At 38.9% G+C, this 24,543-nt stretch overlaps 2 protein-coding genes across 3 annotated transcripts; one reads left to right on the top strand and one right to left on the bottom strand.

Moving 5' to 3' along the window:
- Positions 1–964: 964 nt before the first annotated feature.
- LOC110475196 (uncharacterized) lies at positions 965–2,330 on the bottom strand. The gene is made up of 2 exons (XM_085569804.1): positions 1,581–2,330; positions 965–1,105 (listed from the first exon to the last, which is right to left on the bottom strand). The coding sequence occupies exons 1-2, from the start codon at positions 2,166–2,168 to the stop codon at positions 971–973; spliced, it is 723 nt and encodes a 240-aa protein (XP_085425930.1). The 5' UTR covers positions 2,169–2,330; the 3' UTR covers positions 965–970.
- On the top strand, positions 1,892–24,543 carry BCAP29 (B cell receptor associated protein 29). Of its 2 annotated transcripts, XM_077783632.2 has the most exons (8): positions 1,892–1,963; positions 2,226–2,329; positions 5,589–5,689; positions 7,788–7,938; positions 12,283–12,418; positions 14,972–15,083; positions 22,231–22,331; positions 23,597–24,543. In XM_077783632.2, exons 2-8 carry the CDS (start codon positions 2,238–2,240, stop codon positions 23,633–23,635), a joined length of 732 nt encoding a protein of 243 aa, XP_077639758.1. In that variant the 5' UTR covers positions 1,892–1,963; positions 2,226–2,237; the 3' UTR covers positions 23,636–24,543. The 2 variants fall into 2 exon arrangements, with proteins under 2 accessions (XP_077639758.1, XP_077639759.1); XM_077783633.2 differs by lacking the exon at positions 1,892–1,963 and having other exon boundaries at positions 2,057–2,329.

Genomic DNA, 24,543 nt, shown 5'->3' with positions numbered 1-24,543 from the left:
AGGTATTTCTTTTAACTGTAATGCTTGAAGGTTTGTGAATTTTTTTCACTAAAGCAGCCAGCCATTTTATATGTGTGTGTGTGTGTGCGTATAGTATGGCATCATATTCATCATATGGTGGTTCAGTACATGAGAGACGGCCTTAGATCAACAACCCAGACTTCTCCAGCTTCAGTTACACTTCCTTCCAGGAGCAGCAGAGTGTACTCAACAGGAGAAGAGAGCTCTCACAGATGTTTGCAGGAGATGTCTCTTTTTCTTCAGATGTCATTTCGGGTTGGTGGGGAACATGCATCAGCTGCAGAGGAAGTGCATAGTGATCACACTCACAGTGGGCCTTTCTGAGACCTTATGGAGCCCCTAAAGTGAAAAAGTGACTCCAAGTCTCTGGCATCAGGGACAAATTAATACAGTCCTATCAGTATGAGGTTATGCTAGTGGGAGAGCAGCTTACACTGCTAGAAAGAGGTGAGTAAGCAGCTCAGAAATGGAAACTGCTCTGTAATTAAAGGAAAGTCTTCATTCACGTTTTAGCGGCTTCAGTGAAGTATAGTTGCTGTAGGCCAATAGCTAAAATGTAATAACCAGAACATTCTAAGCGGTGTTTTGTTTATAGTGCTGATTAAATATGTTTATGAAAATGTGTTGGAAATATTACTTTAACTGGGGCTATTTCTACTGTGTAGATTGGATTGAAATGACTCCCTATATCTCTCTCCAGTATTTGTTGTGCATAAACAATTATTTGGGATGCAACCTTTCATCCAGACATTGCTTTCATCCAGACATGGCAGCAACTGGAAAAACATTGACACACTGGCTCTGCATCCCCAGGCTGCAGACCTGGGAAATTTTAAGTAAACAATTTCAGATTGTGAGCAGCTGCAAACAGCTCTGCTCAAAACAGCTTATGCAAGAACTTCCCACCCCATGTCACTTTCAATGGATTAGAGTAACAAAGAACTACTATTCACAGCATTTTATGTGTCTCATGTTGATGGAACTTAATTGGGAAAGAATTCCCCAAAGCAGGTAGTTGCATCAAAGAGTGCTGGTGATGCCCAGGTAGACAAGATAATCTCTTCCACTGACAGCACCTCAGCATCTGTGAGGATCAAAAGGAAAAAGTGATCAGAGCACATCTTTCTTATGCACAGGCAAAGGAGAGTTGCATGGAAATAACGTGCTTGGAGCCTTAGTCTGCAGATAAAAAGCATTGAACGGGACAGTAGAATAGAACAAGGCTTTCTGAAGGAATACTCTTTTATTCATGAGGCCCAAACAGGCCTGTTTGACACTTGTTCGGTTGTTATTTGTGCTGTCTTTACGAATACTGGACCTGTTTTCCTTGAGAAAACTATTTACTGGGTCTTAATACACTAATGTCGTGTAACACATGCAGGAGGGAATGGATGGACACACGCAGTATTTTAATTGAACTTCAGACACTCATGATATGTTGGAGAGCAGAGCTGAACTCCCCAGTCGATGAAGCTGGAGTCACGGAGCGGTGGGATGACCACAGCAGGATTCCGCACCTAAATGCCTTCAACCATTCCCTAGATAGGAGAAATACTCACTTGAACCCTTCTCCACGCGTTTCCCAAGAGAGGTGCGGCCCCTCGGCCGCTCTCGGCGCCCCGCTCCGCAGGCGGCACCGCACGCGCGCCCGGGCCGGGCCGAGCGCGGCCGCTGCGGCGGGGGAGGCCCGGGCCGGCCTCCGCATCCCTTCCCCGGCCGGGACGGCGGCAGCTCCGCGCCGCCCCCGCCGTGTCACTCGGCCGTGTCACTCGGCCCCGTCCCGGCCCACATCCCCCGGGCAGGGCGGAGGCGGCACCGTGTCGGTACAGACACCGCGTTTCCCCGCCCTGCCCTGTGCCCGCGCTTCCGCAGCCCCGGCCAGTGAGGCCCCGCTGCCGCCACTTGGCCGCCATCAGCTCCGCCGGGTGCCGGCGCTGACGAGGTTCGAAGGCAGGCAGGCCGGGCGGGAGGGAGCGAGAATGAGGCGGCCCCGGGGCCGCGCAGGGGGCGCGGGCAGCGCGGGGGGGCGGGAGGCGGCGGGAGGAGCCCGCGGCCGCCCAGCGGGGCTCTGCCCGCCGCTCTGCCCGCCAGGCCGGCGCGGCCCCGGCTGGCCCGGTCCCCATCTCCCCATCTCCCCATCTCCCCATCTCCCCATCCCGGGTGTCGATCGGGAGAGGAAGTCCGAGCCGCCCGTTCCTCCGCAGGCCGCCGGGACCATGACTTTCCAGTGGACGGCAGTGGCTACCTTCCTGTACGGCGAAATAGGAATAATTCTCGTGCTCTGCGTGCCGTTCATTTCTCCGCTGAGGTAGGAGGACTTAGGTGTGCTGAGCAACGCAGCTTGCTCTTCTCACCAGTTTGGGTTTATTTTACGCCTCTGTTTCATAAACACGGAACTTTGCTGCATCCTAAACTAGTTGTAAACAAAGCCGAAGGAATGCTGTTTGGGACTCGAGTATCAGGAGCTGCAGGAATCGCGAGCCTCTTTAAGGAGCCTTACGTTCTCTATGCAGTGCTGATTCATCCGAGAGCAGCGCTCAGGGTGTCCAGAGCAGCTCCCTGCTTTGCTTCAGCAGGTGGGACGGCTTCTCCCAGAGCTGCGGCGTAGGCAGCGCAGAGAAGGGCATCAGAAATAATATATGAGAAGAGAGTGCGGGTTTTTCAGCAGTTTGTCAGATTTGTGAGGTGCAACTTTATGTTTTGATGTACACTAGGCATTGTGGGTGGTGAACAGATAAGACGTCAGATATTCAAAGCAGGTGGCAGAGTGTAACGGCTGCAAGAAATTTGTGATCACTTGTGTAAAAAGACCTGGAGTTTGAAGCAGAAGGTTCAGGACCACTGGAATAAAGGCCTCTGTAAAACTCATATATAGATTAAGAAAATAGTACTACTTCTAGAACACAACACAAATATTAAGAAAATAATAAATTCTTGTAAAACAAATGCACACAGTAAGGGAAAGAAACAAAATTAATTTATTACCCTTACTGTTTGCAGAGACCTGACTTACAGCATTATCTTGTTTCCTGTAAGTCACTCTTCAAATTTGGTAATGTTATTTCCCTACAGGAAATAAAGCTAGATTCTCTGCAGCAGACAGAGAAACTGACTTCTTAAGAACCAAACCCACAAACGAAGAAGTCTTAAAAGAAGAACCCACAATCCCCCTAAACAAGAAGCAGAACAAAACTTTAAAGCTGTTTCACCAGAGTTCTGTAAAAACTGTTGCATGTTTGTTTCCTGCATTTTTAGATGTATTTAGAATGATGTAGTTTTTACTGTCCTCTTAAGGAGCAAGGGTTATTGTGGAAAATCTGGATTTAACTACTGAAACCTGTGGAGGAGTCTTGTAAAACGACTGGTTCCTCCACACTGATACCAATGATTAGGCATGTTTCCTCAGCTTGAGAAATTGAAACTGTTCTGAAATCTAATTCAGCTTCTGGCTTTTTACAAGTTGGCTTGCAAGGACTTCAGCATTTCAACATAGGCTATTGAGTTGTTGTATTTCTTACTGTTTTCTAAGCAAAAGTGCAACTATGTAAGAGGAGAGGAGTATTATGGGAGTCACAATCATCAGATTACTAATGGCTTATGTGAGGAAACTAGTTGAAAGAATTTCTGCATGCTGATGTCACAAGCAGAATACTTTGGAAATACTGAAATATTTCCACTTATTTTCACTTATGATGCAAACAGAGTCCAGTGTTTGTGACTGAAAAGCAAACTCATAATGTGTAGGTGCAGCTTTACCATAATTTATTCAAACATTAAACACAGTGCTTTTAATTATATGGAAAGGATAGATTTGTGTGCTTTGTTTGGAGCATTCAGCTATTCCTCTGAACAGTGGTTTCTGAAAGAGTGAAATCACTTTATCCCTTATGTGGTATGTGCAATTAACACCTTAACAAAACTTGTAGTAATCTTGTGGAGTTAAAAATTAGATTTAGCTGTTGTGACAGTGCCAGGGACCAGCAGCTCTGCCTGACACATCTTGTTAGCCTGGGAGCTGGTTCTGTCAGCAGTGAGGCATGCATGGTTACTAACAGGTGGGAAACTGCTGTTCTTGGAAGTTTTGATTTACTCAGTTGTCAGTCTTCAAATGGATTATCTCTCTTATGTGTGCATGTTTTTAAATGTTTGGTTTTTTTTTTTCAAATTTCCTAACAAGTTTATATGTTCCTAGGGAACAAGTAAATTGACAGTATAAAAATGCAAATACACAAAAAGACAGATCAGATCTGTTCTACTAGGTATAATTAATCTAAAACGGTAGCTAGTCTTATAGTATGGAAGTTTCATATTTATGACTTTTGTCACCAAAAGGAAGAGGAGTTTTAGTAAATGTGAATGTCGATTCTTGTTGAGGAAAAATAAATGTGAAAATAAAACACAGGGATATCTTCAGTAGAGAGATCCATATTTTTAGCCTGATTATAACTTGGCAGTGTACTGTATCTAAGGTCATACCTCAAAGAATTACTTCTTAAATTAAGGTCAGTATGGAGCTTGGAAAATTGTATGTTTAAAGAGTTAGTCTTTGTTTGAAGTAAGCTTTTCATTTGATAAATGTGGCTGTATAAAGAATTCAGGTTATACTAGAAGACTTAAATGAAGTTTTTGCATGACAATGCAAAAATATTTTAATTCTTTCTGGTGGAGAGCTGGAAAGAGCTATAGGACATGATGCTACAGTTTCATTTAAATTAAATTCTCAGTAGGTTGGAAACCACTGTTAAAAGGCAGATTTTAACAGTCTCTGGTAAGTGTAAATAGTCTTAACAAAAGAAGGAAATTTTACCTTATATTAGGAGATGGTGAACGGTATGTCTGTGTTACATCCCCATGGCATGACTAGGTATTATTTCATTTGTGCACTAGCTCTGATTCTAATGTGCAGCGAACGACAAGTAGGTGATCTCTTGTCGTTTGTTTCAGTTCATTTGAGCACATCAGATGTTTTTTGTTGTGCTGCAAGTGTGACTTCTGCCACAGGCCTTCATGCAGTAATATCAAATAGACAACTAATTATTGTTAAAAAAGTAGTCTACATCACCATTGGCCTCACCAGAAGTCGTTTCTGTAGCCAGCAAATGTATGCTCAGGAAAGAGGTTTTAACCCTTAACAAAATATGAACACAAGACTTGTCTTTTTTGTTGTCATTACAAGTTAGAATGTAATAACAGTCCTTGTATTTCAGAGTTAATTGAGGTATTAGTGGATAAAAAATAAAAATAATGGAAAGTGTTTTACAGTCTTTACCCTATCCCTTGTTATAGTCAGGACTGCATACAAAGTAATGCTAGTCAAAGTATAAGTTAAAATAAAACACATCTGCAGAGTACCTGCTATAATGCAAAAAATTTGCAAGTATTAACAAAAAAAAGAGAAGTTAGATTGCTGGAAAAGTTAACATATACCTAAATTATATTGCAATTAAAGCAACTGTTTAGAGACCTTTTACAAGTCTCTTACCAATAACAAGGCTCTCTTCTGTGGGGTTGTAATGCTTTTCTTTTAGTGTTTAATTATTTTTGAATAACACAATTCTATTTTACAGATGGCAGAAGATTTTTATGTTTCCTCTATGGAGCAAAATGGTAGTGTTTTGGAACAAGATGTTCCTTACAATAATAGTTTTGTTGATCGTCTTGTTTCTTGGTAAGTGTTAGATAATTTCTTAACAAATGGGTAAAAGAAACCTGGTACATTTAGTGTAAGTCAGCTAATTTATTGAAAATTTATACATTGGAATGAAAGAGGAGAGGGATAATGGCTGTATCCACATTGGGAATCCAAATGCAATTGTATTATAATGAGTGAATGAGAAGAAAAAATGGATCTTAGTCTAGGCTGCTGCTTGTTTTCCCTTTCTCACACAGGTAAGTGAACTTAGTTTGACACCAGAATTTGGCTGAGCTGTACCTCATGCAGCAGATGGCACTCTTTCTTTTGGTTGCTGTTGAAATAGAAGACCAGGATATATCAAAGCACTGGGCTGTTTGAATACTTTTTGTTCAGCACAGATAAAAACCAGCCACTGGTTCATTTGTTATGGGTAGATCCTAAGGTCTGTGAAGTAAGAGTAAAGCTTTTTGGTTGCCATTTGCCTGACTGATTTCATTTAATGTCTGTCCTGACTGTTGTGTGGTAGGTATCTCCTGTATTTCAGTGATGAAAGCAGTTCTCCTGTGTTTCAGGAATATTAAGTAGTTCTCCATAGAGAAGTGTTTCCAGTGCCTTAGAATATAAATGCTGCTTAATTCCAGGCTACTTGAAACAGAAACTAGAAATGCCTGGTTTATTTTCTGCTGAGGAAAACATGCAGATGCACTTACATATATAACAATGTCAGACTAGGCTATAGGACTGTATTCTTAATATTTAAAGTACCCAGAAATGCAAATAAACTATTTTAATATTCTTTAAGATTATGTTTAGTATTATTTCTATAAGTAGGTCTTCAGTGAATTGCTTAAGATTGAGAACTAATGTATTTCATTTACTCTGTTCAACTGCTGTTGAAAACTTTGACCAAAGTTTCCTTTTGACTTGGTAATGGTCATTGCTTTTGTGGAAAGATAGAATAGGGCTAAATGGAAGCAGTGATGAGATACCTGCCCCATAGCATGACGTGATAGGTTACTGCAGGCCTAGATTCTTCCTATAGCACAGGGACATGCATTTGTTTGCTCCTAGTCTTCGATGCATCATTTGAAGCTTCACTTCAAGTTTTTTTTTTACATCTAAGTCAGCCATATGAGAGAGACAGTTATTAGTGATGATAGTCACACGTGTTTTTCTTTGGAGTTGATTTTTCCTGTTTAGACAAATGCAGCAACAACATCTGCCAAAATATTCTGTAAGAACATGTAATGAAATGTGTGCATTTATTGATGTGCAGGCGGAGATTTAAGGTGCTGTATTGGTTGTAGGAATGTCTAATGACCTGTTTAAAGATAGTAACATGAACTCTTAACTGGGTTAGGCTTGGGGTTTATGTGGATGTAAGTCCTAATTAATTATTTTGTCCTTTGAAAGATGTTTGCAGTGCACTTGCCCTTTTGCAGAACTATCAGAAGTATGTGATGGATGAAAGGAAGCTGAAAGATGGATGAAAGGCAGATGAAAGAAAGCCGAGTTGTAGCTTTCCTTCTCCATTCTTTTTATGATCTTTTTACAGTTAGTAGTTACTACTGATGTTACTGCTGCTGTGTTGCTACAGTCTTCCTATTTTAATGGATGTTAAAGAAATAATTTTTTCCCTTTATGATTGAGGTATAAAATAGGCCCTTCTGTCATTACTAAAACACATGCTTATCTTTAAAAAACTTTGTGTAAAGTAAATATTTGAGGAAATACTGCTTATTTTTGGTTCTCCTTCTCTTTTCTCACTGTCTGCTGAGGAATTTTATCTCAGTTGTCAGCAGTGACATTTTGACACCATAAGGTCTTTGGTAACATCTGTAGAGTGAGTTGTTTTGGACTGATCCCTCGTGGCTGGATACAGGTGTTTGAAATACCTCTTCAAGCGTATTTTGGGCAATGGTTTGCCATATTTCTGGGAATGTGCTAGAGCACGTCATGATTTATCAAGACCGATTTTTAAAATGTATGGGTAACATAACTGATATCCCTATTTGTCCTATTACTCTTTGTTAAGCAGAAAATCAAAGTACATATTTCTAGTACTAAAGTCTGGTTTAGCATACATGTACACCCACAGATGTGAATAAGAACAGACTGTTTTTGTTTGCAGATGCTATTAGAGAAGTCAAGAAATACTCATCTGTTCATGTGAATGAAAAGGCTGCACATGTCAACAGCAGTGCCTTTGATCATATTCAGATGAAACTCTTTCGGTCGCAAAGAAACCTGTATCTCTCAGGTTTTTCCTTATTTCTTTGGCTGTAAGTATAACATTTTTTGTATGTTTACATAGTATGTGTATTACAGGAACTACTGTACAAAGTAATTGTAAAGTAAAGGTCAGAAGGACAATTTCAGGAGATTAAATAATTAATTGTGACCAGGTTGGCTATGAGACAAGTAAGATCAGGGAAAAATAATACCTTATAACTGTTTGAAGATTGGAAGGATATGTGAGCAACACATGGAAAGAAACAATTTGAGTGCTGGAGAAAACATGTATTTTGCAGAAGTTTCTTTGGGGAATACTCACTCATTTCCTTCCTTAAACTTACACCCTTTGTTTTGCACATGGAAAACTGGAATAAAAAACTGCTCAAAAACTAAGTATTAAAGTACTGTTAAATAGTATTATTACCTAGCAATCTGGTGTCACTGCACCCTGCTGCATTAAGAAGCAAAGCTTGAGCCTGACCTAAGCCACTTCAGCTCAAGCTTGAAGTTAAGACCTGTAGGATAATATTCCAGCTTTGAAGGAAAGTTTCAGTTATATTCCAGATCAAATGCTTTGTGGCAACTTGCCTATTATGGTGTTATGATCTTAAGTCTGGTATCTCTTTCAGGATGTCTGAAAGAGATACCAGATACTTTTCAGCAAAGTTCAGCTACTAAAACAGGGTAGGGGAAAGAGCAGTTCTTTACTGCCCAGCTGTAGCAACCAAGACTACCTGTGAATCAGTAGGTACAACAGCCTGCAGATCTTATCACTTGGGCTGGGAGCACATGAAGTCCCTGGACACAGATAATGTGAAAAAACAGAAACAGACATGTTGGCCTGATTATTTCTGTTTGTACTTTTTTCTGGTGGCTGGACAATGAGTGTTGGTCCTCTTAAGAGTTCCTTCAGTGAGCTGCTTGACATTGCCTCAATACTCAAGGGGAAGACAGAACAAAGAAATCCCAGACTTAAAACAGATTTCTTCCCCTTAGAATGATGTGTGGCCATTTTAGCAGACCAACAAGAAAATCCCAGACTTAAAACAGATTTCTTCCCCTTAGAATGATGTGTGGCCATTTTAGCAGACCATTGAGTATAAAAAGTGTCAAGGAAAAATTAAAATTAATACAAAGCTTGAGCAGAAAAGCTTTGGAAAAAACAATGTGACTGTAGCCTTGCTCAGTAGTGATAGGAATGCATCAAGTTCTTTGTCTTCCTACAGAAAGGTTAAGTGCATATTTATGCACAAATATGTTTTTAATCTCTGCGGCAAGAGGAATAGCTAGATTTGTGTCCTACAAAAGAATTGGAAGCTGATCTCAGGATCCTACTTATATTCAGCTTCCAAAGAGGAAAACTTGTCAAGTGACCTCAGTAGATTATTTTATATGAAAGCTCTGCTGTTGAAGAAGTTTGCTTGAGGTTTTTTTGAGCTGCTGGCCTTTCACCAAGATTTAGGAGAAATAAGCACTCCTCCAGTAGTCAGTAGATCGAAGGACTTTTCTTAGTAGAGCTGTTTTGTTTATCCATGAAAAAGACATAATGTCTGTCAGAGAAGCGAGGGGAGAGTGTTCCTTGGGTTGCCTTACCCTGTACTGCTGTACCATCACCCAAATCATTTGAGACCCCATCTAGTGTGAATGGGTAATTGGATGCTCCTAGTTCATTCCTTGGGTCAGTTTTGATTCATTTTAGCACATCAGCCAGTAGGAGAATTCCACAAGAATGGTATATGGAGATTCATAAAATGGAGGAGGCTGGGAACTTGTCACTTCTGGCAAGACAGCAGCATTTATGGGGTTCAGTGATTGCAGAGCATTGGCTACCAGTGAGGAAAATTACCTGTCGGAGAGGGTTTTGGGGCCAGCTGAGCCCCTCATCTGCAAACTGTGCAGAAAAGAGGAGGGTCATACCCCCTGGAGACTGTCCTCTGGGTGTGACAGACACCCATCTGCTAGTCTGACCTGATCTTCTCTTAGCCCATGCTGAACCAGAGGGGGATAAAAATGGCTGAAAACTACAGAAAACCTCAAGAAAACATGAACCCACTGCTCACTGGTGCTTTCTAGGAGAGTCGGCAGGGTATGTAACATCACCCCAGCAGTGGAAGATGCAGCTAGGGAGTGCATAGGCCAGTTGAGCATATAAAAGTGTGTAGCATCCTAGGATAGCAGAGGGAATTGGCCAGTGTCATTGCAAGGCTTCATTTGAAAGATCACAGTTCTGGGGAGAATCCTGGTGATTGCAAAAAGGCAAACATTGCGCCTGTCTTCAAGAGGGACAAAAAACAGGATGTAAGAAACTAGAGACTGACCTCCCTGGAAAGGTTGTGAAGCAAATCTTACTCAAAGACATCTTCAGGGACATGAAGAACATGATGACTTGGAACAGCTATCACAGATTGACTTAGGGAAGATGATACCTGAACATCCTTGTTGCCTTCTGCAGTGAGATGAATGACTGTGTGGATAAAGAGCAGAATATGCTTTCTGCAAGGCCTTTGATATAGTGTCTTTTAGCATCCTGATAGCCAACTGTGGAGTGACACAGGCTGGAGAAATGGAGAAAAAAGCAGGTGGAAGTTCCCTGCACCTTTGGGCTCAAAGGATAATAACAATATGAATTTCATCTGGTGCTCCTCAGGGGTCAGTACTGGGCTCAATATTGTTTAATATCTTTATTAACAACATGGATGATAGGATTGAGTGTGCTCTCAGCACACTCAGAGTGGTTGACATCTTGGGGAGTGCTGCTGCTTTTTAGAGGGAGCCAGAAAGGTTGAAGAAATGTGCTTACAGAAATCTCATGAAGCTCAACAGAGACAAATGCAACGTCTGAAATTTTATTGGATAATCATATTCAGCATCTAGGCTGGAGACTGGCTGCGTGGGTGGGGAGGAAGCAGTTTTGCAGGAAAAAACCTGGGGATCCTGGTAGAGAGCCAATTGTGTATTGAGCTGTGTTAGCAAGGATGTCGTCAGCAGGTCAAAGAAAGTGGTTGTTCTACTCTGTATGACACATGGAGTGCTGCAGCTGCAGGACTCTGTTTTAATTCCCCAAAATAATGGAGTACTGCAGTGGAGTACAGAGTAAGTTGGAGGCTGAAATACATGACCTGTGAAGAGATGATGAAGGAGTTTTGCTTTTAGCCAAAAGAGACTTTGAAGGGAAAATCCTATTGGTTTCTATATCTATCTAGTAGTAAAAACGATGGATGCAGGTCATCTCAGTGGATGGTAACAGGAACCTGAGATGTTCTGACTTGGGGTAGAACAGTGCTGCTGCTGTCAAAGCAGTTAAGCACTGGAACAAGGACCCTGAAGGATGGTGGAATCTCCCATCACTGGAGATGGTAGGAACTCAACTGAACAAGCCTCTGAGCAATCTGCTTAACCTGTCCTGCTTTTCATGAGACAGAAGCCTCTTTCCACTTACATGATTTGGTGATTCTCTTTTAGTTGTGATATTTAATGACTCCTGCATTTTTAAGTTAATAAGCAATAGTAAATTTGCTAACCTGTAGAAAAGTAGTGACATGGGGACATTAAGTTTTTTATTAACCCCCAAAAAAGTAAGAAAAGGAGCTTTCAATGAAAAAACAAGGAGGCAGAGGGAAGCTTAACTTGAAAAGATCTGTTAATACTCTTCCAGTTATGCAAAGTCCAATTACTTGGATTTTCAAATTTCTTTGAAGAGCAGCTTCATAGTTACATTATAGGCATTAATTTAATTCAGTGTTGTGTTACCTTGATTCAGCAACATTTGAAAGACTTCAGGATGAATAACAAAAATAGTGATGCAAAGAATCAAACAAGGTATTTGCAAAGCTTAGAATTGAGGTGCCATATCAGTGCCGATATCCATACGTGTTCTGACTTAACTGTATTGACAGTATTTGGAAGATTATTATGCTGATACTGCTAATTTTATTATTGCAAGGCTGTTTATGAAGTTGTGTGACTTTTTTTTCACTATACTCATTACCGTAACTTCTTGTTTGGCTCTTGCCCTGGGAGATCAATCATGGTGAAAATACTGGGTCATATAACAGTATTTAAACAGCCCTTAAGCAATCAAGTCTCTGACCCCTTAATGGCTGTGGGTATTTAGGAGGAGGGAGGTTCTGTATCAAGTAAAAATCAGAATGTCAATGGATGAAAATATTTTCTGTCTCTCTTGTTATTACTGTTTGTCATGGATGAGCCTGGATGTTTCCCTCTGCTGGTTTTATTTTTACATCTACTACCAAGAGAGAAAAAGGCTTGTTTTGGTTTATTAGATGTTTTGTTTGGTTTGATTTTCGTGGTTTGGTATTTGCTTGTGATTTGGCTTATTTTGATTGTTTGTGCTGTAAATTACAGTTCTGTTCACTGTTTTTCTTCACCAGTGTATTGAGACGTACTATTACGCTTCTCACTCAGTTGGCAAAAGAGATGGCATCTCATGCAGCTCTGGAAACACAAGTAAATGATGCTACTGAAGCAGCCAAAAAATACATGGCCGAGAATGAAAAGCTGCAGGAGGTATCTTTGAGCTTCTTCAGTAACTTTCTTATACAACAAGTAGTTGTTAGTACAATGTACTCTGAGGATGGTTTGCTACACAATGCTTGTTCATTTTATTCCTTCTGGTTGAAAAAAGAAGAAAATTATTTTTATAATACATAATTCAGAATATTGAAAATAAATTGCAGTAGCATCTTATTAACAAAGAAAACTGAAGTAAACCAAATAAATGAAGTTCTGTCTTTCCAGTACAAATTTCATCAAAGTAGTAATAGATTATAGTAATATCTTTCTGAATTTAGTCATAACAAAGTAGAGGGAGACACTAATTTTATTCCTTTTATCGCAAACAGTTGCCTGTTTAGGTCAAGGCTGTAGCAGTCCAGCATGAAAAAGCCTAATATATAACTGTTTTCATGCTGACTGTTTCTTCTTCATAGTATTTTCCAGTCCTGAATGTATTTTTCTAACTTGTAAAATTAATCTTTTATATTTGATGTTTTTCTGTATTCTTCTATCTTTTTATGATAGGTCAGCCAGTTTCAGAATACTTCTCTTTCTTAGTAGGACACTATTGTAGTATTAATGAGAATACCACCAAAAATTTCTTAGAAAAAATCACCAACAGACTGGAGAGGGATGTTATTTTTATGTGAAGATTGATTAGGCTGTGCTTCAATACGTAACTATTCAGGAAGGAAAGGCATCAAAGATATAATTAATATAAATGTATGAAATCTTTTCTTGCAACTGTTTAGTTTTACTTCTGTGTGAAAAGACTGAACCCTAAGCTGAGTTCAGACATCTAGGAAGGCTTTTACAGTCCAGCACATTGTGAAAACTAAATTCCCTGTGGGTGTGTACAGGTTTCCTTCCAGTTTGTCTAAAGCAGTGTCTATGGTTACTGGCACTGTTAATTTTTTAATAAATCTTCCTATAAAGACTCTGGACAGAAAGTGCTGGAAGGGGGTACAAAAAATCCAGTTGAGAGGTGTAGTAAAACAAGGATCACTAGTCTGTGCTAGGTGTTTCCCAAGTGTAAAATGACTCCAAAATTTTGGGATTTGGTATTTTTGTCAAAATGATCCAAATTCTTCCCTCAGCCATGGAATTTGTCTTTTTACTGCCTACGGGTACGTTTTTTTTCTTCTCTGTCCTGTTGAGGTTTTGCCAAAAGTCCTCTTTTTTGTTCTGCTTTCACATTCTCTTAGCAACACATTCTCTTAGCCACTTTTAAATGATAGCCAGAAATTGGAAACTGTAGTTCTATCTGTTTTTATTTGTGTGCTTAATTGCATGGTTTGCAAAAACACAGGTAGCCACAGGTACAGGCAACATGCTGTGGCTGGATCTCCATTGTGATGGACATGGGAAATGTTCAGGATTGGAATATTGTAATTTTATAGACATCCTAGGGTTTAGGCTTTTCTATGGCTTTCCCCCTGCATTTGTGTTTATTTGCAAGTGTGCTTCATTCCACCACTGGAGAGAAGTGAGAGCAATTGTACATAAGGCACAGGCTGCAAGTATAAATACTGTGAGTTTGCTCTGGTGTGCAAGGTCTGCACTGTCACTTGTTCAGAGGTTCCATGGAGCATAGGACTTAAGGTGAAAGTTTACAGAAATAGTTATTTGCATACCAATAGAAAGAGGTGAGCACAAAGCAGAGAAGACAATTGGCTATGGTTTTGTTACCGGCAGTTAGATGTCATCTCAGCTCTTTGATTAAATAACTTCTGGAAATTTTTTCAGCTCTTTTCCCTGGATTGTTTACCAGTCTTCATAAACAGTTCTTTTTCTTCTTCCTAAAGTAATATTTCCCCTTTACTCCTGCCTGTGCCTGGTAAGCTTTTATATTGCTAGTTCACCTAACAGCTGTTTGTCTCAGTTGTTTTACTTTTCTTTTTCCCATTAAGCATTTACCTCTTTTTGCTATTGCAGAGATGATGTGTGGTTAGACAGTAGAAGCTTTATGAGAAAAAGATCATGTTATGGGATCTAATCTTACACCTTAAGAGGGTGCATAAATATAGTAGTGCCAACATTTTTGGAGTACAGGGAATATATTGCTCTTCTGTCAAGTGTTTACAGGTCTCTTCCTGGATCCTTTCTTATTTTTTGTCCTGAATTTCATTGGAAATCAAATCTGGATATTGGAACTATTCTGAAGATTGAAATAGCTGCAAACTTAACAAGGAGAGAATTAGAGCCAGTTGCACATATACATGGCAGCATTCTGTCACTGACAGTCCCAGTGTGTATCTCCTGAAAAACCTGTTTTATAACCTAAATGAAAGTTGTACATTTGATGCAGACATGAAAAGTACTCGTACACAGGAGATATCACAATTCTATTACAAGTATGCTATTGCCTAACACACTGAGCTTGTTTATTTCTTTTTTTCTCAGTTTGGGAGGATTTTTGTTTAGAATTACTATCTGTCTGTATCAGGTTGACATTTGATAAAATCTAATGCTTTGTAAGATCAGGGCTAACATTCCCTGGATATTTTGCATTAATACCAGACTAATGAAAATAAAATTAATTGTAGCAACTGTGGTTTCTCATAGGCCTTGGGTGGAAAAGGAGATGGTAAAAAGAAAGAGTCAACAGATAGAACTGAGGAAAAATTGAAGGAGGAAGTTGAACATTTGAAAGCAGAGCTACAGAAGACATCAATTGGTGAGTATTAGTTAGGACTTCTTTGCAAAGAAGAAAAAGACTGTTTCAACACTGAATGTTAAAAAAAAAAAATGTTGGTCTAGTGGTCTAGTATGAACTAACTTCATCTGTTTCCAGAACATTTGGCATGGGGTTTCTTTACATTTGACTAGGAACTGATAAAACATGCCATTGCCATCCCAGTATTTTAGTAAATGTGTTCATTATAAAATTATCTAAGGTGTAATTGGAACACCTTAGTTAAGTTGTAGTTATTAACAAGTTGGACTCGTATATTTAAATGGTGTTGACTTGTCTTCATCAATTAAATGACCAGGATATGGAATCATTTGCAGGTTGCTTATAGGCAAAAGTTTGATTTTTCATGTCATACATAGCAGCCAATATCCCTGTATAAAATGGGGGAAGTACTGTGGTTGAGGTTTTTTACTACCATAGGGTTTCTGTCAGACAGCAGAAAAGTCTTTGACTAGTATTTTAAGTTTATATATGTTCTACAGCTGAGGTGTTAAGATGTTAGCTTTTTAATATTTTTTTTGCTAACAAGGAAACATACCTTACCATTTGTAACATAATACTTTGGTTAGCAGCTTCCGTGTTTAAGATTTAGGTTGTCAAAACTGCTTTATAGGCAGCTCAAATTGAGATAGAAGCAGATTTTACCTGTTTGATTCTGTCTTACTGGGATCTCTCAAGGTGTGTGATGCCTGTGAACGCCTGCTGATCTGAAATCAGTGTTTTTAAGATAACACAGCCTGTGATCTTGTAAACACTAATCAGATGTTCAGTCTGTAACAAAAATACAAATTTTTGTGGTACAAGACAGTATGTTATCAAAACATAGCCCCACTTTCGTATTGCCTAGCACTGCTACAACGTTGTAAGAATAAATTTTTCAGAAATGTTTCATGAATTCTTTTTTGCTGTCCACTGGGGATTCAAATAAGAAATGTAAACCGGCTGTTTTCAGCTAGGCTTGAAGCAACAAGGATCTTTAAATAGAGAGTCTCATTAGTTCACATTCTCAGGCATGTTTGATGGTGGGTTTTCCCTCTCCTGCTGTTTTCTTGAAAAAAAAGGGGGGGGAAATGCCTTTGAAGTGACAGGATCAATAGAAAATTTAAATGCTTATGTTTTATTTAAACTAACTGGTGGTATGTAACACTAATATAATGTAGCTTTTCAGTCAGGAGTGCTAGAGAAAGCTAAGGAATAAATAGATTTACCTCCTGCTGCTTCAGCTTCATTCTCCCCATGAGATGTTGTCCATCCAAGAGATGTATAAATTAAGGCATGCTTGAATCTTTTGTTAGGGCAAAAGTGGGAGAGAGGGTCTTTCTAAGGAGTGAATAGGAAAATATTTACAGCCCTTCTCCTAATACCACCCCCCTCATTGCCAGTAATCCCATGGGTGGTATGGGAATTACCATGGGCAGCTAGGTGGTATTGAGGTATGTCTGTCTTACCTTCTTGTAAGCTTTGTTGTGTTATTTTGAGCAAATTGATAGCCAGAAAGCTTGAAGTACTTGATAAGAACAACCACATCTGTAGATGCAGCTTTCCATAGAGTGTTAGAGGACGTGAATGAAATTTACTGTTTTCTTTGGAAATTCTGGCAGCTGAGTAGGTGAATGTTGACTGTCATGTTCACTGAGTGTGAGCAATGTGTTACGCAAAATGAAAGCTGAGATTGGAAAGTTTGTTTTGCCTCTTCTAAGCAGTTTGTTTCATGCTACTGAGCTCAGATGACTAAAGTAACTGTTTCTTTGCGTCTGTAAAGTCCAATCCATGAAATTGCGGGGGGAGAGTGAAGAGTGTAAAGGGTGTCACCTAATCATGAAACAAGACAAAACTAGTATAAAAATGAAAACTTCACTAGTTTTGATTTTTGAGATTTTCTTATTGTTTGTTTTTCAGCTATAGTATTAGTAAGAGTCATAATTTTGGATTTTGTTCTTTGTTTGTTGGGGGTTTATGTTTGGGTGTGTTTTTGTTGCTTGAAAGGAAAAACTTCTAGGTTTTTTTTTTTTAATGCAGTTTCAAATATCCCTTGCTCCAGTCTGGGACACTTACTAAGCTGCTGATGCATGGTAATATATTATTTTAGAGTAGGCCTTGAGTTGAGAGGTCGGTTAAGTCAGTATAGTGGTAGCCAGGAGGAGTCTTAAATGTGTACCTACTTCACATATAAAACAGTTTAGTATCAGATTAGTGCTGTGACTTCAAAGGTCATGCAAATTTCCTGTAAAGTTTTGGATCAGTATTTATGACTGGAAAAGGAAATAGTGTATGTCTCCTTTTCCTGAAATTCTGACTAAAACCATGGTGTAGACATTATTGCAGACTTTCAGGAGACTCATCTCTAGTTCTTCTTTCTACCTTTTACAGAAAACATAGACTACTTTTTTTTCCTTGCTTAACAGTGGAATCCTAAGCTAAGATGACCTTTTTCCTATGGTCTAAACAGGTGGGGAGGAAGTATCAAAATACAAGACTGAGCAGTGACATTAGTAAAATCTGAGGAAAGGTTGGAAATTAATTTTAAGGTTTTGGACCAAAGTTTTTTTCTTTCCAGACTTGACTTTTCTTTTACATTTGATGCCTTTTCTTTTTTGCTTTATTCTGGAAATGAAGCAACTCTATTGCAGACCCACATATTTTTGTCAGGGCTTTGTAGGCACCCAGCAGTGGGGCAAACACTTTGAGAGCCTAAGTCCATTTTCAGCATACCTAGACATGTAATAACATGACTGGTTAGAAACCTTCTAAGATGGTATTGTATTGATATATATTATGAAAATGTCTCAATGATATCTAGAAATAAATGTACATACTTGTGGCAATACCCAGTACAGATGTGAGACATATTTCTAACAAAATAGTGATTCAGATAATTAAAGGTTGTCAATATGGCTACTGGCCTAGGACAAATAGGAATTTTCTGGGGAAAGAAGATATGCCATTATATTGTTTCATTTGATGGTTTGGAAGACTGTTCAAAAAGCCACAACAAAACAAATTACCTGCAACTGGGCATGAGCTTAGACCTGAGAGAAGTTTCATAAAGCCTTTTGTCCTTAGAGTGGTCCTTGTGTTGGGGCAGGAATGGGGCTTCATGAAATCCATACCCATTAAAGTCATTTAGGTGCTTTTGAACTTCAGTTCAACTTTTCCTGAAAATACTCTTTTTATATATTGTTGTCATAGGCATATGGAGGGGCAGGAGGAAATTCTAATGGAACTTTGCATCATTTAAAGAGGTTTGTTTTGTGTACAGACAGACACGAGTGTTCTTTGTTTCATGGTTGCATAGTGTTGTAAGTGACAGGAGGAGAGCAACAATTCATGTGGAGGGCTGGTTTAGGAATAACTTCTAATTGTTGGGTATTCTAGAAAGTATGTGTGTACAGATGTACAGCTCTCACTTCAGTGTGGAGATTACTACATGTTTGAAATGTGTTAAAAAATACAGACATTGAGAATACGTTTCATAAAACTGCTGCAAGGGAGAGTTCTGTTTGGCCTTGGTGTTGCTGGGTAGGCTCGTGCCATGTATGAAAACTACACTGAGCTTCACTGATGCACTCCTGTTTTTAAAAACAAAAAAGTTTAAAGAATTGGACACAATCTTGTTATTTGGCCAGTGGCAGAGGGAAGTTGAGGAACAAGATCTGTCTTACTTTACTTTTTATGAAACTGTGAGATGATAACCAAGGGTGGGAGCCATTGCAGTGTCACATGCAGCAAGAGTTGATATTCACATTTGTTGGTTGGAAGAGATGGCTGCATACAGCAAGCATGGGTTTATTATACAAGGCTTTTTATGCCACCCGATGATGATATAACATCCCTTTTGTAACAAAATTTTGTTTGAGGTAGCAAAAGGTACTTGAAGCAAATTTGTAAATTTTTTGGCCCTGCCTTCTCATTTTAAATTCTCACCATTATATTTTAAGAAGAGAATTCAGAATTAGCTTGGAGTTACTTGACTGGAGTTGTGTTCCCAGCCTTACAGGGTATTTGTTGGCAAATCTCTTGTGCCGTCAGTGCCTAAATTCTTAAATGTGAATAGATCTTTTTTAACTTGAAAACTCTTTTAAGAGAGGGCACTTTTTTACTCTTCAACTAGTCCAAATGATTTGGTTTGTAGGCTTGTATTGTGAGCAATGCTAATGTAAGTTCCAGATCGTTTCCTTAGTAGCAAGCACTCTAAGTCAAGTGATGTAGTCAGACCAGGACTAGTAGTTGTGCAAGGAAATGCCCAAAGAATTTTTAGATATTTTTCTTGCTGTTTGGTTTTAGTGTTAGGTTCTCCATTGTTGTTGAAATGAGAAGATCATAGAAATACTACAGCTACTGGGCTGTGGTAATGTAGCTCCTCAGAGCAGTTTTATTCCTCATTCTTAGAATTCAGAGCAATCTGAAGTAAGCTGTCTCTCCTGGAATAGGATTCAGAGAATGTTGTGAAAGGACATGTTCTCTATTTGGCCCAGACTATACATGTTACATTAATTTATGGACCTTCAGTCACACATAAGTGTAAAGTTTTCCACAAATGTCCTCCATTGAAACTCTGCCCTGGGAATAGTTTGTTGTTTTTTCTTGGTAGGAGACAGAATGGAAAAGAATAGCCTACCTCTTATAGTACTGAGGCTAGATTCTGTGTTTGGAACTACTGATTATTCACCCTCTCGATGGGTGCATTAATGTAGAAGCAGCATCCTCATCTGCCTGCTCATGCATAGACTTGGTGGGAGGTGTCAGCTGTGGGAGCTTGCTTGCTGCCAGTCCAGCTGTTGTGCTCCTGTGAGGCAAAGTTACAGACCAGATGGAAGCCAGAAATAATAACTGAGTGTATTTTGCACACAAAGGATCTCCTGTTTCCTGCTGGATCTGTGTTCATATGATAGGATCCATATGACAAAGAGTGTACCTGATGAACTGGGCTGCACTGCAGTGCTTGTGCTCCCAGCAGAGGAGATGGATGGGCACTGTTGTGTGGACACTCGGGTACTTCACAAGGCATCCAGGGGAATTGATGCACTGACGAATTCACCTTGGCAAAGACATGATGCTCCTTTTAATTGTGTGGTCCCACCAGGAATGAGTCTGGATTTGGTAGTTTATTGATGTTTTGGGATTTTTGTCCATAGCCAACACAGGTGGAAAGGACAATCTGTTCTTTGCTTTTTCTTCTTCTAGGGTTAGGCAAGGTATTTTTGTCATACATCTGTTTTGGTCAAAACATTAAAACAATGCACTTGCTTGTTCGCTTTCTTGACTTGTAGATACTTCTAGATATTTTGTTCATATTTTAAAGATAAAGTAGTTTTTAGTTGCAACTAAAGTACTGTGCTGCTACTTACAATAGTGTTAGATCAATAACATTGAGTTACATCTTCAGAAGTGGAATCCTATTAAATTTTACTATACTATGTACAAGTATGTTCAAACAAAAGCTAGATTTATCTTTCTAATTAGCAGATTCTTGGAGAAGTGAAATAACATATTTTTTTTTGTCTACAACCTTAAATTCAGAAGTCCATGAAATTGTCAAAAGTTTATTTTATTGATATCAAAATTTTACTATTGAAAATGTTAAACAGTTTACTATTTAAAATTTTAAACTGAGATCAGGGAGAAAGTAAATGCACTGGGGTTTGACTTATCCAATGTGTGGAAATCAAAGTTACTCCAAATACCAAAACCTTCAGAAAATCTGTATTGATGCTGTCAAGAATGACTTAAAGGATGAAGGAAAACCGTGTAAGAGTATGGAAATTAAAGAAAGGAGAAAATAAAGAGAAATTACAAGGTTTTAACATCAATAGACTGAAGTGTTATTGACTCTAGTGAATCAGAATTTCAGGGTAGGTAAAAGTCCTGTTGCAGGAAAACCACTTGCAGAGTTCTGAAATGGGAATTATTTTTCAACTGTACATTCAAATTAATTATTTTAAAATAACTGAAATTCTAGGCAAGGGAGTTCTCCTTCTTGCATTGATGTTTCAGGAACTAGCACCCAAAGACAAATCTGGTTCATACCAGACTGCTTGTAACTCAATGCTTAACAAAAGCCACATCTAGCTCCTCATCTTTTCAGAACAGGCTTTTAGAGGTGCTGCAATTCTTGAGTGCAGAGGAGGTCTCTGGGAAAGAAGTCTCTCTCAGGGAGTTCACAGTCAAAGGATAGATTCACACTTTTGGAACAAGGAAATTTGCTGATGTTATTTTTTTATTTGTACCATCAGATTTGGTTGTTTGGGGTTTTTAAATGGCTATGTGAGGCAGCCTTACTAAGTCATTAACAACATTTCTTGTTTTCACATGAACAGATCAAGATTTAGACTATGCTTGTGGCACTGAATCAGAGAAATATAATGATCCCTGAGATACCTATAGCAGTGGAATATGAAAATGTCTAAATGACCTTACATAACAGATTAGGACTAATGGTTTTTTGGCGCTTTTTTATCCTGTGTTGTACAATAGCCCCAGTGGAGTCCTAGGCAGTTTGGTACTGCACCACAGATGTGCTCTCAGTTTGTGTTGAGATGGAGTAAAGTAATAATTTTTTTTCCTCAGGTTAAAAACCTGTTCAGAGTTGTTTATCCACCCACCACCATTTCTGCCTTTTCATATTTAAACCGATGGTGCTAATCAATTAATTCATGTATGGTAAAATTCAGAACAGGGTGGAAAGGTAAGGTCTGTGCTCTTTGATCATGTATCATCTTCCGCCTTACTATATTTTGTAGATGGCCTCGGTTCCTGTGTGACAATCTTGCCCAGTGTTTGAGTTCCCTCCTCTCCTTAAGAGGTCTGTCAGTTTTGATTATGGAGTGGCCAAGTTTTGTTTTTCTAGAACTGTCTCCTGCAATATGACAGAACACTGTAGTCACCACTAAGGGCAGGCCTTTCTTACAGGCCCTTCCTTTTCCTCATGTTGATGTTTCTGAACATTGGCCATTCTCTTTCCACTCCCTGTCCTCATCTTTCAGGTTCCATCTCAATGCTGTGTTTTGAATTCTAAGCTATTTTAGAGTAAGGACTATCTGCTGCAGTGGAGCCCTAATGCACACCTAGGGCTCTGAGGAACTGAAGGAATACAAGTAATAATTAAAACACCAATTCTGGTATTTTACAGCTTTCCACAGGGCGAAAACTGAAGCAGCTGCAGTTAAAAAGCAGTCTGAAGGCCTTAGAAGAGAATATGATCATTTGATGAAAAAATTTGAACAACTTCAGGTAGGTGGCTCTGGATCACCATACAAGCACTGTGTTTTGAAATTGTACCAGCAAAATTCTGTTTGTTGGCATTTATTGTGCAAGAGAATTTACCAAAATAGTAGAATTTTGTTTTGCAAAGTTAGTAGCATTTTATTTTTGTTAGTAGCATTTTTTATTTTTGAGCTTTGGTTGACAAAGCTCAGGTTATCATTAGCTTCAATTTTACAGTTACTTGGAAAATAAGATTCGGATGGTTTGGCATGTGATGATCACTGAAATACTGTAAGAAAACTATTGGAGGGGTGTGTGGTGGGAAGAGTGTATACGCAATTTATAAAAGTAATTTTATTTTATTTGCTCTTAAAACATGCTTTTGCAATCCTGGATTACAAATGTTGCAATACTGTTGATACACATCCAACACACAGCCTAGGGTAAAAACAGGCTACTATAAAATTCAAACTGAAGTACAAAATAACTTTAAAAAACCAAACTGCAATAAGCAAAAGTTCAATTAGCTGTTTGATTGAGTTTCATATGTACATGGCTATAATACTCATAAGATACATTGTAAGTATCAGTTAATGGAACTGGAGTATGTATTTTTAAGCTGTCTGACAGGTGTTCATATGCTCCGTACCTAACATCTGTCTTGAGCAAAAAAGCAAATTATTATTAAAATTATGGTGACTTGCTTTTCAAGAAGAGTTGTTCAGCCCTGTATTAATAAAAAAAAAAGGCAGTTTTGACCTGGTTATTACATTTTTTCCTGTACTCTGTGAAACTACTTACTTATTCCCAGCCTCACCCTGTACTTCTACAGATTGCTCAACTGATCTCTGTGTTCAAGACCACCATGCATAGCCTGTCCTTGTTGTTCTTCCTTGTGTAATGAGCCATAATAGTCCTGCTGCATTTTTAACAGACTTGTGGTCTAAAACACACATCCTTACCATCTTCTGTTTACCTCTGAGTAGAAAGAACAGAAGGTACTGAGCACACAGTAGATGCAGCTCCCAAGGATAAATGAGTTGATAGCAGAAAATGTTTTCTGCTGAGTTTGCTGCACAGCTCAGGTGTAAAACCAGAGGGAGCAGAACTAGGCTGCACAGCCTTGCCTGCTGGCAGCAGAAGCTCAGGTGTTCTGTGGGGTAGTGTTGGTGGGACTACAGCTTAGAAAGGTGTATGATGAACAATTCAGGTGTGACTGCCAAGGGGCAGTCTGGAGTCAGTGGTTTCTGATCTTGCCAAACTGAAATTATTTTTAATCTATCTCTTTTCAGCAAAGTTTAAATAAAGCAGAAGATAAGAAAGACCTGTAAGCGCATCTAAGACGGATGGCATTGCTACAGTTGCTTGAATGAGAAAAGGCTTGTGCTGTTGATGTTCCTGACACATACCTGAAACAAAACTTGATTTTTCTGAAAAGCACATGCATTGCAGGTCACTATTCAGATTCCTCTAATATATTGGTTGCCAAAATGTTCTGTGTTGCAAATAAAATGTTAAGTGGTTTACCAGATTTACCATGGAGCTTGTCACTGCTCTCATGAGGAGAAAGTCAAAAATCTTTCAACTTCACCTGGAGCAACCTGTTTACCAAGCTTTTTCCTCCCATAATGGTAACAGATCACCATAGCTTGTTGCATTTGAGTGAGGTTGTATATCACACTAGATCATAAAAACAATTACTTTAACCTCCTTGCAGTATCTGTTTGGAATCTTAAAAATTCAGTTCTTAGTGGGTTGAAGAAGGCTAAAAGCTTTTTATTGGTGGAAAACTGAATGACAATCAGTCTAAAGAAAATAAAGAAAGAAATGTTGCATTTCTAAATCCACCTCACTAGCTTGTGACTTTCACTTTAGCCACGTGGATTTGAGTGTATTTTAACAAACAATAATTTGCATGCCTCTGGTTTATTTTTCTTTAATTGGGATATTTCAGTTTTGGGTTGGCTGGTATTAGCAGTATTTTTACACTGTTTACATTGGTTTACTCCTTATGTACCACGTAACTTTAGCCTCGCTAAGTAAAAATCTTTTTAAATGTAGATAGTTTGGTTTGTTTTGTTTTGTTTTCATGGATACAATACCTCAAATAAATGTGCACTGTTTTGCATAAGACCTTTTTGGTATTCAGAAAGTTGTTTTGAGTTCATTTGTTAGTTGGTTCCAGTTTATATTTGAAAGTTTGATATGTTTGTTATATTAAAGGGATTGTTTAAGTTCA

The sequence above is a fragment of the Lonchura striata genome, chromosome 1A, assembly GCF_050655825.1.
Source record: "Lonchura striata isolate lonStrDom1 chromosome 1A, ASM5065582v1, whole genome shotgun sequence".
Classification (NCBI taxonomy): Eukaryota; Metazoa; Chordata; class Aves; order Passeriformes; family Estrildidae; genus Lonchura; species Lonchura striata.
This window is presented reverse-complemented; position numbering and strand designations above follow the sequence as displayed.